This window comes from Melozone crissalis, unplaced genomic scaffold, assembly GCF_028551555.1.
Source record: "Melozone crissalis strain CALT ecotype California unplaced genomic scaffold, PUWL_Pcris_2 ptg000019l_1, whole genome shotgun sequence".
In the NCBI taxonomy this organism is placed as follows: Eukaryota; Metazoa; Chordata; class Aves; order Passeriformes; family Passerellidae; genus Melozone; species Melozone crissalis.
In genome coordinates, this window is record NW_026535797.1 from 24,862,281 (window position 1) to 24,878,991 (window position 16,711).

The window sequence follows — 16,711 nt, forward strand, 5'->3', positions numbered from 1 at the left end:
TCCAGGGCCAATAAAGCAAATTTCTGCTAAGTGCTTGCATCAAACAGTGGCACTGCATTGGCTGTAGGCACTCAGGCAGGGAGAGTCTGCAGGGCTGCAATAAACCAGACCCTCAGTCCAGCAAGTCTTGCCCCTTCTTCAACAGAGGGCAGAATAAGATAAACACCATCCACCTAGAGCTGGCCATTTTTAATGAGTCCTTGCAGAGATCCTCTGCAGGGCTCTGCCAGGGAGGCTGTGACCGCTGCCAGCTTCAGAGGGACTCTTTTTGTTGGGCTTTTTTTTTTAATGAACAAAAAAGAAAATACAAACCAGTCCAATAATCTGGCTCAAGTTATTATCTTACATTCAGTCCTCAAGCCTTCAGAGGGAAAACTACTGGAAAAGAAAAGTAGGCATTTGTGGGTAATAATTTGTTCATTAGACAAAATAGGTTTTAATCTGAGCCTGTTTGCTTTTCTTTCTTAACTCAGAGATCAGTTGACAAAAGTCCTAACTATATATATTTTTTTTTTCTCCCTGGAAACAAATACTTTGAACTTAACAGAAGCTCTTCAGGTACTTAGTCAAATTAGGTGTAAACTCAGTACTCAAAGGAGAAATTAGAAATGGCAAGCATCAGTGGGTTTGCAGATCACCTCTAATTTTGGTGCTGACCTGTTCAAAGGTTTGACTACTTTCTTAAAGTGTTTACCCTTGGATTTCAGTGGGTGCTGTCCCAGACAGGTAATCATGGCTTGCAAAAGGCTAGAGAAACTTACATTCCAAGTGTGTCTTTGTTTTAATTGTCTGTAAGTGCAGACTGGACTTTTCAAAGGAACCAATGAAATTAAATGACCAATTCACAGCAATGAACTCTTCTTAAGGTTTTTGGGAACTTTAGCCTTAACTTCAAATTGGACATCTGAGTTTACTTCCCCTTCTTCCCTGGCCCATGCTGACTTTTTTTGTTTTCCAAAGACTCTTTTTAGAAAAGCATTTTAGGCCTGTGTTGCAGAGATTATAATCTAGGTTAGACATTCTTCTCTTCAAACAGAACAAAAAAAAAAAAATCCCTGATTTTTCAAAAGGAAAACACAAACTATTCTGACAGCCAGAATGTAAAGGATAGTTCCCAGAAGTATGAACACTTAGACATGTGTGCATCCCCACAAGTGCACACACACATACTCACACACAAACACACAGACCCAGCAGTTACCCCCTCTCACCTCTTTACATCACGTAACAAAAATAGGTTTGCTGCACCATCAGTGTTACAGGCAGGTATACTCTACTTCATGTGCCATAATTCTCCACTTTATTTAAAAAGTACATTGTAGCTGGTTTGGAGACATCCATATTTTTATTTCCCTTACTTCCAGCCCTGTCAGAAGGTACAACTACACAAGCTCAGTACCTTGTAAGGCACTATTTGCTGATGGAGGAGAGGAACAAACACTTGTGAACAATTCTGCTGATTTGAAGGAGAGCCCTCATTTCAAAGCTAGGGAGACATACTGAGTGTTCTGCAGGATACTGGTCCAATGGGGTATTTAACCTGAACACTGGCTTCAGTTAGGATGTGTGTTTTAATTTGTATTTGTTTTGGTGGAAGTAATAAAAAATAAAAATTTGGATGCTGATAGAATAAGATACCATCTCCCATGATACATTTCATCTCTGAGAACAGGGCCCTGCCCTTATATTTAAAATAAAAAACCAAAACCCTTCAGTAAGTGCCTTAAGGTTGACGTGTGAAATATTTACCACATTTTATTTCATAAAAGTTACTGTATGTACAAAACAGACCTCATCCAGTGAGGTCTTTCTTAGCTCAGTCCAAGTCTTTCATTCAGGTTGTAAAAACATGTCCATTAGATGTGCTTTGAAGTCTGCAAATCTGATCCGAATTTCTCAGGCTCTATTAAGAAGAGTTGTCCTAAAAGATGAAGCAATAAAAAAATTATCTTTTCTATCCCAACAAAAAGGTTTTCATTTTTGGCAATAGATCTATCTGGCATCACTAGCTGACAGCCTCTCTTCAAGGGATAGATTTTCAACTGCGAGAAACTGGAATGAATCTGTGCCTTTCAGCAGAGATGCTGACATTAAATGAGGTGAAAATGTAACTTGCATAACGTTACCCCAGGCCCCTGGGATCAGCTCAGGCATGTAGCACGTGTTGTGTGTCTGTCACCCCAAACCACTGCAGGCTGGGCACTGCTGGGTTTAGTGCATGGGGACATCCCAGGAAATGCTGGGATCAGTGGGAAACTGGCTCTTGTCTGGGAAAATGCAGTCCCCATGCAGGCTGTGTTCATCCCCTGTCTGCTACAGGTGTGTCAGATCTTCACGTTCAGCACAATTCACAAACCCCTCTGCCTTGGTTCAGTGTTGGAAAAACTCTAATTAAATGATCTCATCATGTACAGGGGAGTGGTGCTTCCCATTCTCAGGAGGATGAGGAGTCTTTGAGAGTTGATCCCTTAGGGTAGGCTGACAATTACCATATTCCTAGAAATTTTCATCCTTTTATATGATTTGTAAGAGCATCACTGTGATGAGAGCACTTTGTTAGTGTCTCTATAGGTTTGTTCCCCTGAGAAAATCGTGTCTGAACGCTACTACAAATGAGATTATTTTACTCTATTTAATAGCCTAAATAAAGGATATTGTTTTTCACAACCCCAGCAGTGATCTTGCAGCCTCAACAGATCTGGCTGCAAAAGCTGTATCAAAATCCAATCCCCACTGAAATTTTTTCAGATTGAAATTTTGAAGGAAAAAGAACAGTATTATGGTTTTAGGCTGGGTATGCAAATAGGACAGAAGAAACTGATGGCTGCATGCCTCTGTGTGTCTGCAGAAAGACTCATGTTCTGAGGAAGCTTCATACCTGAGTGTTTTCCAGCTGTCTTTTTCCATGTGGTTTTCTGGACCTTCACTTTCAAAGGATGCAATGAACAGAGCTGGTAAAAAAAAAAAAAAAAAAAAAGTAGTAACAATCAGATACATTAATTCTTTACCCCAGGGAAAAAATCTAAGGGTTACAATATAGCAGATGTAACTTATGGAATTTGTTCTCATCAGAAGCAACAGGAAATTGATAACACTTAGAAAATTACTAGTAAAATATGGTTTTAGGTGTATATATTTTTCATCTGCATATTTTGGATTTTAACACATAGAAAGACTCACTATAATGTTCAGCAAAGGATTTTACCTTCTTCACTATAAATAGGTGCTGTAAGTAGATAGGTCTGGATTTTCTTGTCTTTTTCAAAAGGACACTCAACCTGCTTCCATGTCAGGAAATCATGAATCTGTCTTGAAATTTCCCAGAACTTCTGCATAAAGTAATTAAAAGAGTATTATTAAAGTAGTACTTGTTTTATTTGAAATATTAGTTCATTTCTATTTCAGAGCCTCTCAGTCTTGTTCTTTATGCTGCTTTTCTTATTGCCCCTTACTCAGACTTAGATGGAATTGGTCACAGCACCAGCCTGACAGAATTTAGGAAGTATTTGGACAGGGCTGTCAGGCACATGGTGTGACTCCTGGTGTGCAGGGCTGGGAGCTGGGCTTGGTGATCCCTGCGGGTCCCTTCCAACTCTGCATATTCTGGGATTCCTTGCTGTCCTATCTTCTTATGGCTCCCCTCCTTTTCCCCTCTTGCTGCTGGTTCCTCACCTGCTGCCAGCCTCAAGTTTAGGGACAGCGTTATCTCAGCCCACCACGTGATCTTTTGCCTTCAAGTTTTTTCATCATCAACCTTTCCTTCCTATATAATAGTGCCTATTTTCTGTGTGGAGTGTCTAAATTCCTGTGACTGCAACTGGACAGTAAATAGTTTATTTGCTTTACTTTTTACATTTCCAAACTTCAGTTTAAATGAATTGTGACATATCTGATCTTTTCAGAAAGCACTCTTTAAATTTGGGAAATCACAGTAACATACAGAAACATTTAGATATCCTTTCCTTCGTAGGATTTTAAGAAACCTGTAATTACTCAGGGTTTGCCCTGTATTTTCTAAATCTGTAATTACTCAGGGTTTGCCCTGTATCTTCTGTGTGCCTCTCTCCACTTACACAACCTTAATGATGACAATAAAGTGTTGTCTATAAGTTCTTTTGACAGACTGTGGTCGCTTGGACATGCATGTTTATTAACTGGGGAGAGAACCCAGAAGCTGCAGAGCCTCCCTTGCACACCTGATAAACCCCATTGCAGCCAGCCAAACTGAGGAGGTGAAATCAGCTAAGGCTGATGACTCAGCCTGAAGTGACCTGTTAAATTTGGTCAGACATGATGGCTTGCTGCCACAGAAAAGCAGCTGCCGGCTTTCCCAGAATCTGATTCCAATCAAGTCCCCGGGGTATGACAGCACTGGTGTGGCCTGCGCGGGCACCGAGGGACGGGTGGAGCGCTGGGGCCAGGCTGCAGCGCCCCAGCTTGGGGTGGCACAGCGCTCTGGGCAGCAGCAGGGCCCACCTTGAAGTTGATCTGCCCGTTGGGCAGGCGGTTGGTGTGGATCTTGTGCAGGAAGTAGATGTCCTTGATGAAGAGGTTGAAGACGGGGATGACGATCTTCTCGCGGCTGCTGTGGGCGCCCTGCGAGCGCTGCGCCGCGCCCTGCAGCGCCGTGCGGTAGTTGCAGAAGTTGCTGGAGGGGTCCATGTGGTGCTGGTTTTGTACAGGGGGGAAAGGCAGACAAGTAATACACGTTTCTAAGAATTAACAGCTTTGCTCTAGCCATCAGAGTTTATTCTTTGTAACTTCGTTTGTTCCCTATTTAAATTTTCAGGGTAGGGTAGCTTTATACTGATCAGGTCTGGGTGCAGGTTTTTATAACTTCTGCCTTGCTTGGAAGGAAGGCTCTGTACTGGCTTTGCATCTATTCCATGAACAAAGCAGACCGAAAGGAAATCATTAATGACTCTCAGGGAGAAAAAACCAAACTTCTCCTTCGCTGTCACCTCTGTTTCTGATGATGGTTTCAGTCAGGTTCTGTTTCCATGCAGGTCCCCACTAGGTGGAGTCCTCCCATTGGTTTTAAAGGCAGCATTCGCTGGAGTGGAGACTGCCTCGAAGTTAAATGGTCAAAAATACTCTAGGAAGAAATAATCTAGAGAGAGCTGGCATCCACTTTTCACTGCAGATAAGTAGAGAGTTTGAAATGGAGGAAACACTCTCACAACGTTTATGTGCTGGTGACCACTGACAGAGGTGCCTGCTCTCTGACACAGTAGCTAGCAGAGGTCTGGATGAAACTATTTGGTGGATTTCTACATGAAGTCCAAACTTTATACATACCTCTAAAACATCAAATTTGGCTGTTTTGACCTTGGACCAGGTTTTCTTTAGCCGTGCCACAGGGCTCAGGTTCATGCCAGCTGAATGCAGGGAGAAAGGGGACAGAGAAACAACTGAGTTGAAAAAATACTGGGCTAATATAACTGTGCTTATGTATCACCAGCACACATTCTGGGAGGTGTCTCAGGCTGACAAGCTGCAGCTGAAGCTCTCCCACCCACACAGGAATCTGTCACTGCAGACTCTGTCCCTGGGGGAGTGTGCAGGCTGATGTGCTCGGCCAATTGAGGGCAAGTGTGAGCAGTCCTGCCAGTCAGGCTGTGAAATGGAGATGCCTTTTGCCATCTGTGCTAAGGATACTCACAGATAATAGCCATCATGGAGTTGAAGTTTCCAATGTTGAAGCATTCTCTTGCCACATCAATGAAAAATTCCACCATTCTTGTGCGCTGCTTTTTCTTTACAACCTGGAGAAACACCCAAGAGGGAAGGGATGGTCTGAGTTTTGGATAGGATGTCCAGCCAAAGGCACTGGAGCAGATTCAGCGAATAGACATTTCAAGACTTTGTCCAGCTAAATCTTAACATGGGCCTCAGGATTTTTTGTTAAGAATAATTTTTAATAAAACAGCAGAAATATTTGGGATGACTACCAACTACTTGTGTAGCTCTGGGGGAGTGCACATCTTTGTTTATACAGAAAAGTCCATGTCTTGGGCAATTCTGCATAAACAAGCTGGACACTTTCAGCCATTTCCTGTTACTGGAAAAGGAAGACAACATGACATTGCTATCAGAATAAATGCAAAACATTTAAACCTCTCAAAAATGGGGGAAGCATCAGACAGACTTAAAGTCAGGGGCATGGAACCTAAATATGAGAGAAAGCAGCTGCCACATCCTGCTTTTCTGGTTCTGCTGCATGTACTCCTGAATGACCTGTTGAGAGCAGGCAGTGAGGATGAGCAAACACACAAATTCCCACCCACACAGATGTGCACAGCATCAAGCAACTCATGCTAAGCATCTCATCTGCAAATTCTTTTATAAACTGCAAAGCAAAATTAATTATTGCCCGGATTGCATTCATTCATGAAAATATTTTCCCTGTTTAAACCTAAAAGTTCTCTCTGGCTTAAATAAAAATGGCTCCTAAGCAGTGACTGCAGAATCTCTGACCTAAGTACTTAAGTTTCTGTCATATCAAAAGAAAATGGTTCAGTAGTCAAAGGTCTGGCTTAGCCCTCAGTGTGCTAAAACCTTTCTTTGATGGTTTCTTAAATGTATGAGCCCTACCAGCCAGCTCTGCAAGTGCCTTGGTGTGCTCTGCAAAGCATTTCTGAGAGCAGGAAATCTTAAGAGATTAGGATCAGTGCACTGATTTCATGAAAATGCAGCAGGCATTGGCATTCCCATGGAAGGGTGCCTGACCAAGCAGGAATAGGGAAAAAAATTCCAGTTTGCTAGAACTGGAATTAATAGAAATCTAAAAAATCATAATAAGAAGCTAAAAAGAACATACATGGGGAAAAAAAAAAAGGTATCTGGGCAGTACACCTTCCATTTCTTTGCCTATTATATGACAGAAGTTACCTTAACCTCTAGTAAGGTTTTTCCTCCTCTCTTACTTTTTTTAAACTTTGCAATAATACACTTTCTTTCAAGATTTTAAAGAAAGCTTATTCTTGGTTTTTCTACAACGAATGTTGTATGAATAAAATAAATGAATATAAATTTAAAAATCAATATATCACAGTGCTAATGTTATCTAAATGCAGTGGAAAGACAGCTGTTTATTGGTAAATCTGCATTTAAAGAGGAATATTTTTAAGAATCTTTTGCTGTATTTAAAAATGGATAAACCCTAAAGAGCTCCCAACTCAGTCCACACAAGTTCCATTTCACTGCATGACTAATGCAGTTGCACAAAATTAAGGAATATATGCAAAGTCAAACATAGCCTTGAACTCTTAATCATATGAGCATGCAAATAATTTAATGCTTGAATAATGCTATTATCTTTAATTGCACTGCTAATGTGTAGATCTCATTTAGACCACTGCCTGCCTCTTGTCCTTAAGGCAGGATCCCTTTGCTATCTCATTTTCTGTGCACACCTACCCGACAAATCTCTGTAGCCACCAGCATGCTGAGACAATTGAACCAATTGTCATAGGCCTCCAAATTATAGGTTTTGGTCACGTCACTTCGGCACTGTAAGAGAACAGGTCACCTGTTAAATCTCTCCTGTGGCATTATAAAGTCAAAGTTTACCCAAGGATAAACTTCCTTTTCATATCTTGGCAAAATCTTGTTGTATGTGTTTTAAGGCATGAGCTTAAGGAAGCTTAGGAAATGTCAGTCTTTGTTGCACAGGGTGTACTCAAATTATGGAGTTATTATTCTTTACCCTGGTTCAGCTATGTTTCTTTTTCCATCTGTACACCTTTCTGTACCTTGTGATTATCCAGGGAGTCCATGTGGCTGACAATCTGCATCAGATCCTCTGGGTAAATGTTGCTCACCCTTTCCTGTGTTTGGAGAGAGGAGAGATTGTCATTGTACAGACAAACAGAGTTCTGTGGAAACAAATCAAAGTTAGGAGAACATTTAGGTAACTTTATCTTCCTAGAGCAAGGTGCTTTTATCAGTGTACCTCAATGATCTTGTTCATTACCTGACTTGGTATTTTTTTATTAAAACACTGGAGACTCTCAGTGAAGCCACAGCCAAACTCCTATTGATGAGTACGTTAATAATGTTAATATTTATTAAATAGCAAGCACGAGTCTCCACCCCAGCAGTCTCACCAGCTCGATGTAGGTCAGCTGCTGTGCCAGGATCAGAGGGTCACAGCACACGCTCAGGATGTCCTTCTGGGTTGACTGGGGCTTGGTTTTGAGGATGGTGCCCTTGTCAGTGACAGGCTGCCGGAATTTCTCTCTGATTTCCTGGTACTGGCTCCGTGCAGAAAGGGCCATCAGGAGATTCTGTGTCATCTGGCTAATGATCTTTTTCACTGTTCCATTTTCCTAAGCAGAAGGGAGAAACAACAACTGCTGAAAACCTTTAGCTATTGCAGACATGGATCACCAGAGAATTTCTGCCTGGGAAAAATAAATGCCTATTATCCATTTTCTTTCATCTTTTCTGAGCTGATCGTTTTGTGACAAATGACCTTGTCCTAAATACCCACACAACTCCATAATGACACTGCTCTGCCTGCCTTCCCAGCCCTGCTTGCCTTGGCTGGCTGGTCTGCTCCTTTGGGGAGTGCCCCATTTCAAAGGCATCCGTGTCAGCAGCTGGAGTGGGCATGGGAAAGGTGCTGCAGCTGCTTGCACAAGGCTCCCTGGAACCCCTGTGCACCAAGGGCCAAAAGCTCTCATCCTGATCACACCCACTGATGAATCCAGTCTGTCCGGCCCAAGCAGAATCCAGGGAATTCACATAATGTCCAGGAATATACCCCTACAATATCCTAACTTAGCTTTGAACAGCTAAGTATCCAAATATTTATGTTAGAGCACAATATACATCATGTTCTCAGAAAACTAAGATGCCTTTCCTGTTTATCACGTACAGATTTTAAACAAAAGATTTGTAAGGATTCATTGAAAGGTAAAGCCACAGGAACACAATCCATCTGCTCAGTGTTTTGACAACTAAGGTGATTTTTTTTTTCTGCCACTGTGTCCTACAGACATTTCTCTGAGATCACCCCCAAAGAGCTAACTTGATTGCTTTCCTACTCCTCCACCCTGTCTGCTACTGCTTTAAGTGACCCAGGTTTCTTCTGCTGCTAGGAGAATTAATCCAACCAGACAGTTCTTTTCCTCACGGAATCATTCTCTTGCTTTCATGCAAATTACTTTTCTTGAAGTTAACCACAAGGTTCACTTGTGCCAGTCCTCACTAGACAGAACTGCAATGAATCTGTGACCATTCAAAGGAGCCACTGCTGTGCAGTGATGGCTGAAATTATGCAGCAGATGTGGGAGATGACTACCAAATACTTGTGTATTGCCTGTTATAATTAAGCAATAATGGTGTCAGAATGGTGCTTTACAAGGCAATAATCTGACTCCCAAGTGAAATCAAATGAAAAGCTGAAGGCAGTGTAGCTCATCTTGAGGCTGGATTACTGCTGAACAGCAGCTGTCTGGAGTCATTTCTGATACTGTGCTACAAGTGTTCAGAAATGCCAAGGGAGCCTGGTGGAGGGGACTGAAACAAAGCAGAATTCTCCTCTCTTATGCTGAGCTTTCCACTGTGAATGGTTTGCCTTCAGCCACTGTGCCTGCATTGCCCACGTGTCTGGGAGGAAGCAGACCTGCTGACAGGATGGCAGAAAATGACACTTGAGGATAGGTGAGAGTGTTGCAGATGTTATGTAAAAGTGAGGAAAGAAACTCAGCCATGAAAAGCTGTGGCTTACTTAAGCTATTATGAATTCATTAGCATCCTAATGCTTAGACAGTTGTCCTTAGGAGTTTTAGCAGTTTCCTTTCATTACTAGTTTTACCCTAATTTTCCCTACAACTTTGGAAGATAAGTCAATGACTGTACAATGACTTGTACCTGTTTGAGTTAATTTTTATGTACTTTGGGGCGGAATCCTGGCTGTAGCTTTAGCTATTTGGTATGCTGCTACCACCAGGACAACACCTGACTGCTTTGTATGAGTTCTCAGGTGACTTTCTAACTTTATGTATAAAGAATAATGACCTAAGGGGATTTGAAAAAGTTTTAAAATACAAAACAAACCCCCAACCTTTACCATAATTCCATGCTGAAGCATAATTCAGTGTGCTAACAAGAACTTAGAGTGAGAGCTGCTTTTTGTCAGTGTCAAATTAGTATTTCCTAGGGGTCAGATGAAGCACAGCTCTCCATTGGTGAACTTTGACTAGCCTTGTTAAGGGGGTAAATGAGGTGGTGCTCTAATTAATGGATGCTATCAGATGCCTCAGATACCACAGCACGGAGCCATCCCACAAAGATGGGTTTTTCTCAAATGACCATTATTCATACATAGGAGTGGGAAGGAAGAGGGAGAAAGAAAGGGCACAACTCTTTTCTAGTTCAAAGTAACAGACAAATTAAATACTGAGACAGAGATGCTAAATAAACGTCTGCCAAGTCCCCTTTCACAGTGCCAGCATCCACCCCTTGGCCCCTCTCTGCAAGGAGAAGAGAAGGCTGTAGTCCTGTTTCCTCTTCCCCTCCTCCTGAGGCACTGACATTCTCATCCTGCACCCACACAAACATCTCTGCTGATGCAACAAAACTGATGTACTTCCTTCACCTCTCTGTGCTGTCCTAGCCCTGACTCATGCCCTGCTGTCAGACCTGTTGTTCATTTTCTCTCTACTTGAATCAACAAAAGCACATAACACAACTGTCTTCCTGGTTCCTCCTAATTGTTCTCAAAAGTATCTTGAACTGTGGGTTTAAAAACAATAAGTTTCTACTTCTACAGAAGTAAGACTTCATATGTGTACAAGCACTTTACAACTAATTCTCTTGCAGTTCTTGATTATACTATTATACTCTTCTGTCTGTCTATTGCTGTTAACAGTGACTTTCTCAATGAACAAAAAGTGTAGGCTTTGTGAATGTTGGGAAAGAGCCAACAAAAACCCCAACAACCCCCCCTCCCCTGGCCTCCTTGCCCCCCCCCCCCAAAAATTAACACCCCTTGTTTTATTCCTATTCACTTTATCTGTTTGCTTTAGGTTTTTTCAAGGCTTAGTTTTCTTCACAGGCTAGAAACTCAGAGCTGTTAGACTGGTGATGGACTAGCAGAGCTCAAAGATAACTTATTTGTGGAAATACTGTGCCTGCCACCTGAAACACTGCAATAAACTTTTTATTGTTAGAAGCTGGGAATGAGGTGCTAAATAATAAACACCTTCACCTTGGCCAAGAGTACATGTGATACAGCTAGCTGGTGTGTCCTGCAGAACTTAGACATACAGAGCAGGGACAATGTACAAAGTATGCCATGTACAATGTGCAAAGGATGTTCTGTAATTCATTATTAAATCCTCTTGAGCTTTTCTAGTTGCTGTCCTTTCTCCTTCTGCACCACGGTCATTTTTCATATTGCCAGGACTATTTTCTCTCTTCTCCTTACACGTGGTGATTAGATGTAGACAGCTCCTGCTAATGCACCATTAAGTCCATCAGCAGCCCATGTCCTGTGGTTACCCTGACAACTCAGCAAGGGCTGCTGTGGCTCATTTAGGAAATGCTGCCTGCAGGATTGCACAGAACGTGGCACAGTTCATGGAACAGTTGACAAATACTTTAGCACTTAACTTTTCTTTCCTTCCCACCCCTACCTCATCACATTGTGTGATCCTGTGAGCAATCTCCTTCAGCTCTTTCATGGATTTTTCATCTTGGAAATCATAGGGGAAAGTTTCAGTCCATTCCTTCAGGAGCTGAATGATTTTGGCAGCGAAGGATTTTAGTTTTGCCTAGAAAGAAACAATGAGTTGATTACTGATCACAGACCTGTTTGACTGCAGATTAATTGGCTGATAAAGGATCACAGAAATCTGGAAACACCCTTGAAAATACTTTGCATTAATAGTAGGTGATAGGGACAAAAAAAGAGCATATTTAACTGTGCACTAGATTCCTAAATAGTATCATTTACCCTCCTTTCATGGTGATGTCTCTTGGTGATGTCTCTTACCAAACACTATGAAGACATTTTCAAGGTGAGTTGTATAAAACCAGGAGGACGACAGAGCAGTTCAAGTGGCTTGTTTAACTGATGTCCATGGGGTTTAAGCTGATTTGTGCCATCTGAGGCAGCAGTTCTGCAATGTTTGAACTCAAATGTGTACAGACCGCAGTACTCTACCAACCATGTTCACGAGAAACATTCACAAAGACATTTCAGTTCTATAGAATTTATCAGACCATCCAGGCTGGGCTGTATATGAAATCAATGAATGACAGGAAAGACGTGTGTGTTCCCTCCATGACGCGTAAATCCAAACAGACTTTGACAATAAAAGGTATTGGCTTCTGTTCAAAAAGCTATCAACCACTGAAAGGGCAGAGAGTATTTTTTTCTTTTTTGGTTACCTGTGAATCTTCTAAGGTTTTCGATCAGCTAGACCTGAATTGGATGCCAGTTACTCCCCTCTCCATTGCATCAATGGACAGCAGCATCAACACATCCAAGGGAGCAGTCTTGTAAAATTGGGAGTGTGAGTGCTAAGAGCACTTGTAATGAATAAGAAGAATCAGACCTTAATTTAGGCTATATTTATCCTCCTACCCAGCTTGTGATGCAGGGAGGAAAAAGAGGAAGCTCTGTTTGTGTTCCCTGCCCAGCTGTGTGAGTGCAGAGCTCCCTGAAGGCAGCAGCTCCCTGTCCCAGCCCAGCCCTTTGGGGACAGGAGGGCTCTCAGCATGGCACTGCCACCTCAGGAAACTGCTGTAACAGACAATGTCTCCCAATACTGGTAGCAGCTCCTGCCAAAACAGCACCTCATCATGGCCTGTCCCAGTTTATCTAATCAAAACCAAAGGTCAATGAAATTAGGCTGGTTTGGTTTTGCTTTTTTGTTTAATATCTCACCATTGTATAGTCAGTGATATTAATAATCATTGATAAAGAACTTTAAAGTTAAACCATGCACCCTTGAATCCTCAATCTGACAATTAGTCAGTGCCTCCTTGTAGGTCTAGAGGGAATTTTCTTGGGTTGTTTTGGTTTTTTAAGACCTGCAAATTGCTAGCATGCATTTCCTACCTGTTTTTATTGACAGTATTTAATTGATGCTGCTAATGAGATAAACACAGAATAGCTGCACAGGGAGGGCAAAACCAAAACATCCCCACTCTTTTTGCCAGCAGTGTCTTTGCATTCCTGCAAAGCAGTGTCTGTCAGTGCCCCTCGTGTGCAGCTTCAAGCTCTTTCTCAGCAGTGTGGGACAGAGTTCCAGATCACAGCTGCCTGCACTCCAAACTCCCACTGTCATCTGCCTTGGGGAAAAGACAATTTATACTTATTTGCCAGGAAAGGCATGGAGCCTGACATTATTAAAAGAATAATCTGTAGGTGGTGATGGACCATTAATTAGCCAGGGAGTGCACTTCCATTCAATTCAAGTGAACAGGTATGTGCCAACTCCACTTCTGTTTACCAAAAGCTGCTACAGAACTGTTGTTTAGTACTTTTAGTATTAATCATTCTTTTTAATTTTTGGAACTGAAAAAGGAGTGGTGAGGGCAGAAAGGTTTAAAAATCTCACCTTAGGCTATGGCAAGCATCTCCATATGAATGTTCAGTTCATGAAGAATTTATAGCTTGTCTAGACTGACCCCAGCAGCTGAAGAGACTCCATCAGTCATAGCTGATGCTTTTTTAATGCTGCTGTGTCCAAGACTGCTCCTTAAAGCCAGGAGCCCACTGAAGAGGTAGCATTAGCTGTCATGATTTGAAGTAGGTGCAGCATAACACCAGGCTGCATTTCATCAGTATTTTTAGGCACTGATATAGAAGGAAAAGGTTTGAAGGAGAAAAATGAAGCTTTGTTCTTGTAGTACTCAGCCAAATTACCCCAAACTATACTCCTTGTACAGTTTAAAACACAGTGATTTATGAACACTGACTTCACATCTCTTGTATCTATTTTTGAGTTGTTATAGTTTGCCCTCTCTGTATGGCAAGCCAGGCATGTTGCAAGACAAACTGCACTCTTCAGGTTTAAAAAAGATCAGTGTTTCATCAGATGCCTTCTAACACTGATGACAATAAGGTGCACACTTTGTGAGAGCAGTGCTGGGAGGCTCAGTGCAGCAGAGCAGGGCATTTCTGTTCCATGTGCACTCTGGTGGAGCCAAAGCAGCAGGACAGGACAGGCTCAGTGCACGTGGTGGCCCACATGGAAACCTCACAGACCTGGGGGCAGCAGCAGCAGCACAGTTCCCTCTCTGCCATGGCTGCAGTAAACCCACCAGCCTGCTTTTCTCCAGCCCTGCTCCAGACATGAGCCTCCCCTTGTGAGCTCTCTGGAGTCCATGGGAATACTTCTCCCACAAACATTTCTTTGAGAAGAGAAATAACTCTATTAATTCAAGTGTTCTGTGGATTGACCCTGTTCCTGAGACAAGACAGGACTGAAAAACAACTCCCAATTAGAAAGGAGGGCAATAGGAAAGATTTAATGGCAATGACCTGGTTATACGTATTTTTCCATTTTTAAAAAGGAGGACTTACTGGCAAAAAAACCCCAGAGGAAATAGTAACTTTTGAAGGGATTATATATATATAATTTGTTTTATATATATTTATATATATATGTTTTTGTTTTGTATATATATTTGTTTTGCCTGTCAATATATATATATCCTTTTGAAGGCTATATATATATATATATATACAGGTGAAACAAACTTAATAGAAACTAACTTCTATGTTCTCTTTTTATTTCTTACTTCTTTAACTTGAGCTATATGAAATACTCAAGCTGCAGGAACATTGTACCACAGGTGTAAGAACAGGGTTTTTATCCACTCAATAATACAAGTGACTTTTCCCTCATAATCTTGCTTGATACCTTCCAATCTCTAATGCACTTATGGAGAATTAAATTTTTTCCTTTATGGTCAATCTTAACTACTGACTTGTATGTTATAATTGTTGTCTTAAACTGTGAAATTCTTGCTTTTTATGAGTAGTTAAAAGGACTCTAAGCAGACTCCAAGACACCCCAGAGTGTTTTTCTTTGCAAACCACTTTTTCTGGGTTGTATTTCTGTAGAACTCCTTGGCTAGCCAGAAATGTCAAAACCAAGAGAATGATAAGGATTGTGGTGTGTAACCTCAAAACCTGCTTGCTTGCCACTTCTTCAGCTGACATGCTATCCAGGCACCAAGTTGCTCAGCTTATCTTAAGAGATTTGCATAAGCAAACTCGATCAGAGATGCTTTAACTGCTTTTTGTCAGCTATTTCCTGCTTTGCAGCCACTTAATTACAAGGTGCTGGTAGCTGATGATACCTTAATGGATTATGACTGTGAATACTTGAGAGTATCTCGAGTGAAGAGTTTGTATGCTGTATGTGAAATGAGATTTTATTTGTTGCCATGTGGAAAAACAAATGTTTGCAAGTGCTTGTGGCCAAACTATTCTGTAAAACATACAGGGGTTGGCAGTAGAGGGCAATGAAGCAGTAATTTGGGAGGAATGGCAGAAGTTCATGCAGGGTTTTCCCAAGAAGTTTGTGTTTAGAAGGCAGGAAGAGCTTATATTAAGGAGGTAGGAAGGGATCAAGGGCATAACAGAAAGGGCAGCCAGAAAAGCATGTGAATGAAAGCCACCTCCCAGAAGGGATTTATTGTCACCCTGCTGCTTGCTGGGTGTCCTGCAGCCCATGTCCAAGGTGCCAGCAGGTGTAAGAGTGTGAGCAGCAATATGAGCTGCTCTGTCTGACATTGGGATGTGATGCTATTTCATTTCTATCAGGAATCCAGGACTTTTTAACAAGCCTGCTGAGAAGCCACACTAATACTGCTTTACAATTAGCATTGTATCTCTGAACAGCCAGCTGATTTAGTCCCCAGAGGTGGCTTTCATTTGAAAATCTCTGAAGGGCACTGTTATTCACAAAAGTTTCATTTACATCCCATTCATTTTAAATCCAAGTATTTCACAGATGTTTTTGGACACTTTCTACTCACTGCAGTCTTTTCCTGCATAGGTCTACAACTCAGATTGACTCATTCTGTATTTCAGATGGTCCTGGCACCTTTTAGAGGTCCCCATCTCTGTTGTTTAGTTACATGTTGTGGAGGAACCATTACAACTTAGAGAGCAGAGTTTGTTCAGTCGCAAATTAAGTTTGGCAGTGGTGCCAGGGACAATTATCACCTCTGAGTGCAAAACTGGATGCAGTGGTCCTGGCACCTTACATCCCTGACCCTTGGTTTCCCCAGCACCTACAGGATGAGCTGTGCAGATATTTGGAGAGCAGATCAGGGCACTGACCTGGATGAAAATCATTTTGTACATGGTTAGTTTGTCCTGTGGAGCAATGTTGTGACATTAATAAGAGAAGAGGATGCACATCAGGAATAGTATGGGAGAAAAAGCCCTTGTGTCAGTGTTGCTGTTAAAAACTCTTTATTGACAAACCAGAGTTGCCTTTTGTGCTCCTCACTCAAAGTGCTGATATACCAAGGAGAAAATAAAATGGGGCTACTAATGTGCTGATGATTAGGAATGGGAGCATGCAATGTCTCATCAGAGAAGAAAGGTTCCAAAACATGCCCAGGATTTGAACAATTTAGGTCTTTACTTGTTGGTACCTTCCTGTTTCTGTCACTCTTATTTGCTGCCCAGCTTGGACTTTTCTGGAACTTCAATTTCAAATAATTGAAAGTC

General features: G+C 41.7%; 1 protein-coding gene across 3 annotated transcripts in view; it reads right to left on the reverse strand.

Moving 5' to 3' along the window:
• Window positions 1–785: 785 nt before the first annotated feature.
• RASGEF1A (RasGEF domain family member 1A) overlaps window positions 786–16,711 on the reverse strand; it is a 145,497-nt gene continuing 129,571 nt past the window's right edge. For all 3 annotated transcript variants that reach the window (XM_054276841.1, XM_054276843.1, XM_054276842.1), the window contains 10 exons: window positions 11,646–11,783; window positions 8,109–8,330; window positions 7,755–7,829; window positions 7,420–7,512; window positions 5,663–5,765; window positions 5,299–5,378; window positions 4,477–4,668; window positions 3,206–3,329; window positions 2,879–2,951; window positions 786–1,921 (listed from right to left, as the gene is read on the reverse strand). In XM_054276841.1, the coding sequence (XP_054132816.1) occupies window positions 1,897–1,921; window positions 2,879–2,951; window positions 3,206–3,329; window positions 4,477–4,668; window positions 5,299–5,378; window positions 5,663–5,765; window positions 7,420–7,512; window positions 7,755–7,829; window positions 8,109–8,330; window positions 11,646–11,783 (1,125 nt within the window). In that variant the 3' untranslated portion in view covers window positions 786–1,896. The remainder of the gene's footprint in view (window positions 1,922–2,878; window positions 2,952–3,205; window positions 3,330–4,476; window positions 4,669–5,298; window positions 5,379–5,662; window positions 5,766–7,419; window positions 7,513–7,754; window positions 7,830–8,108; window positions 8,331–11,645; window positions 11,784–16,711) is intronic.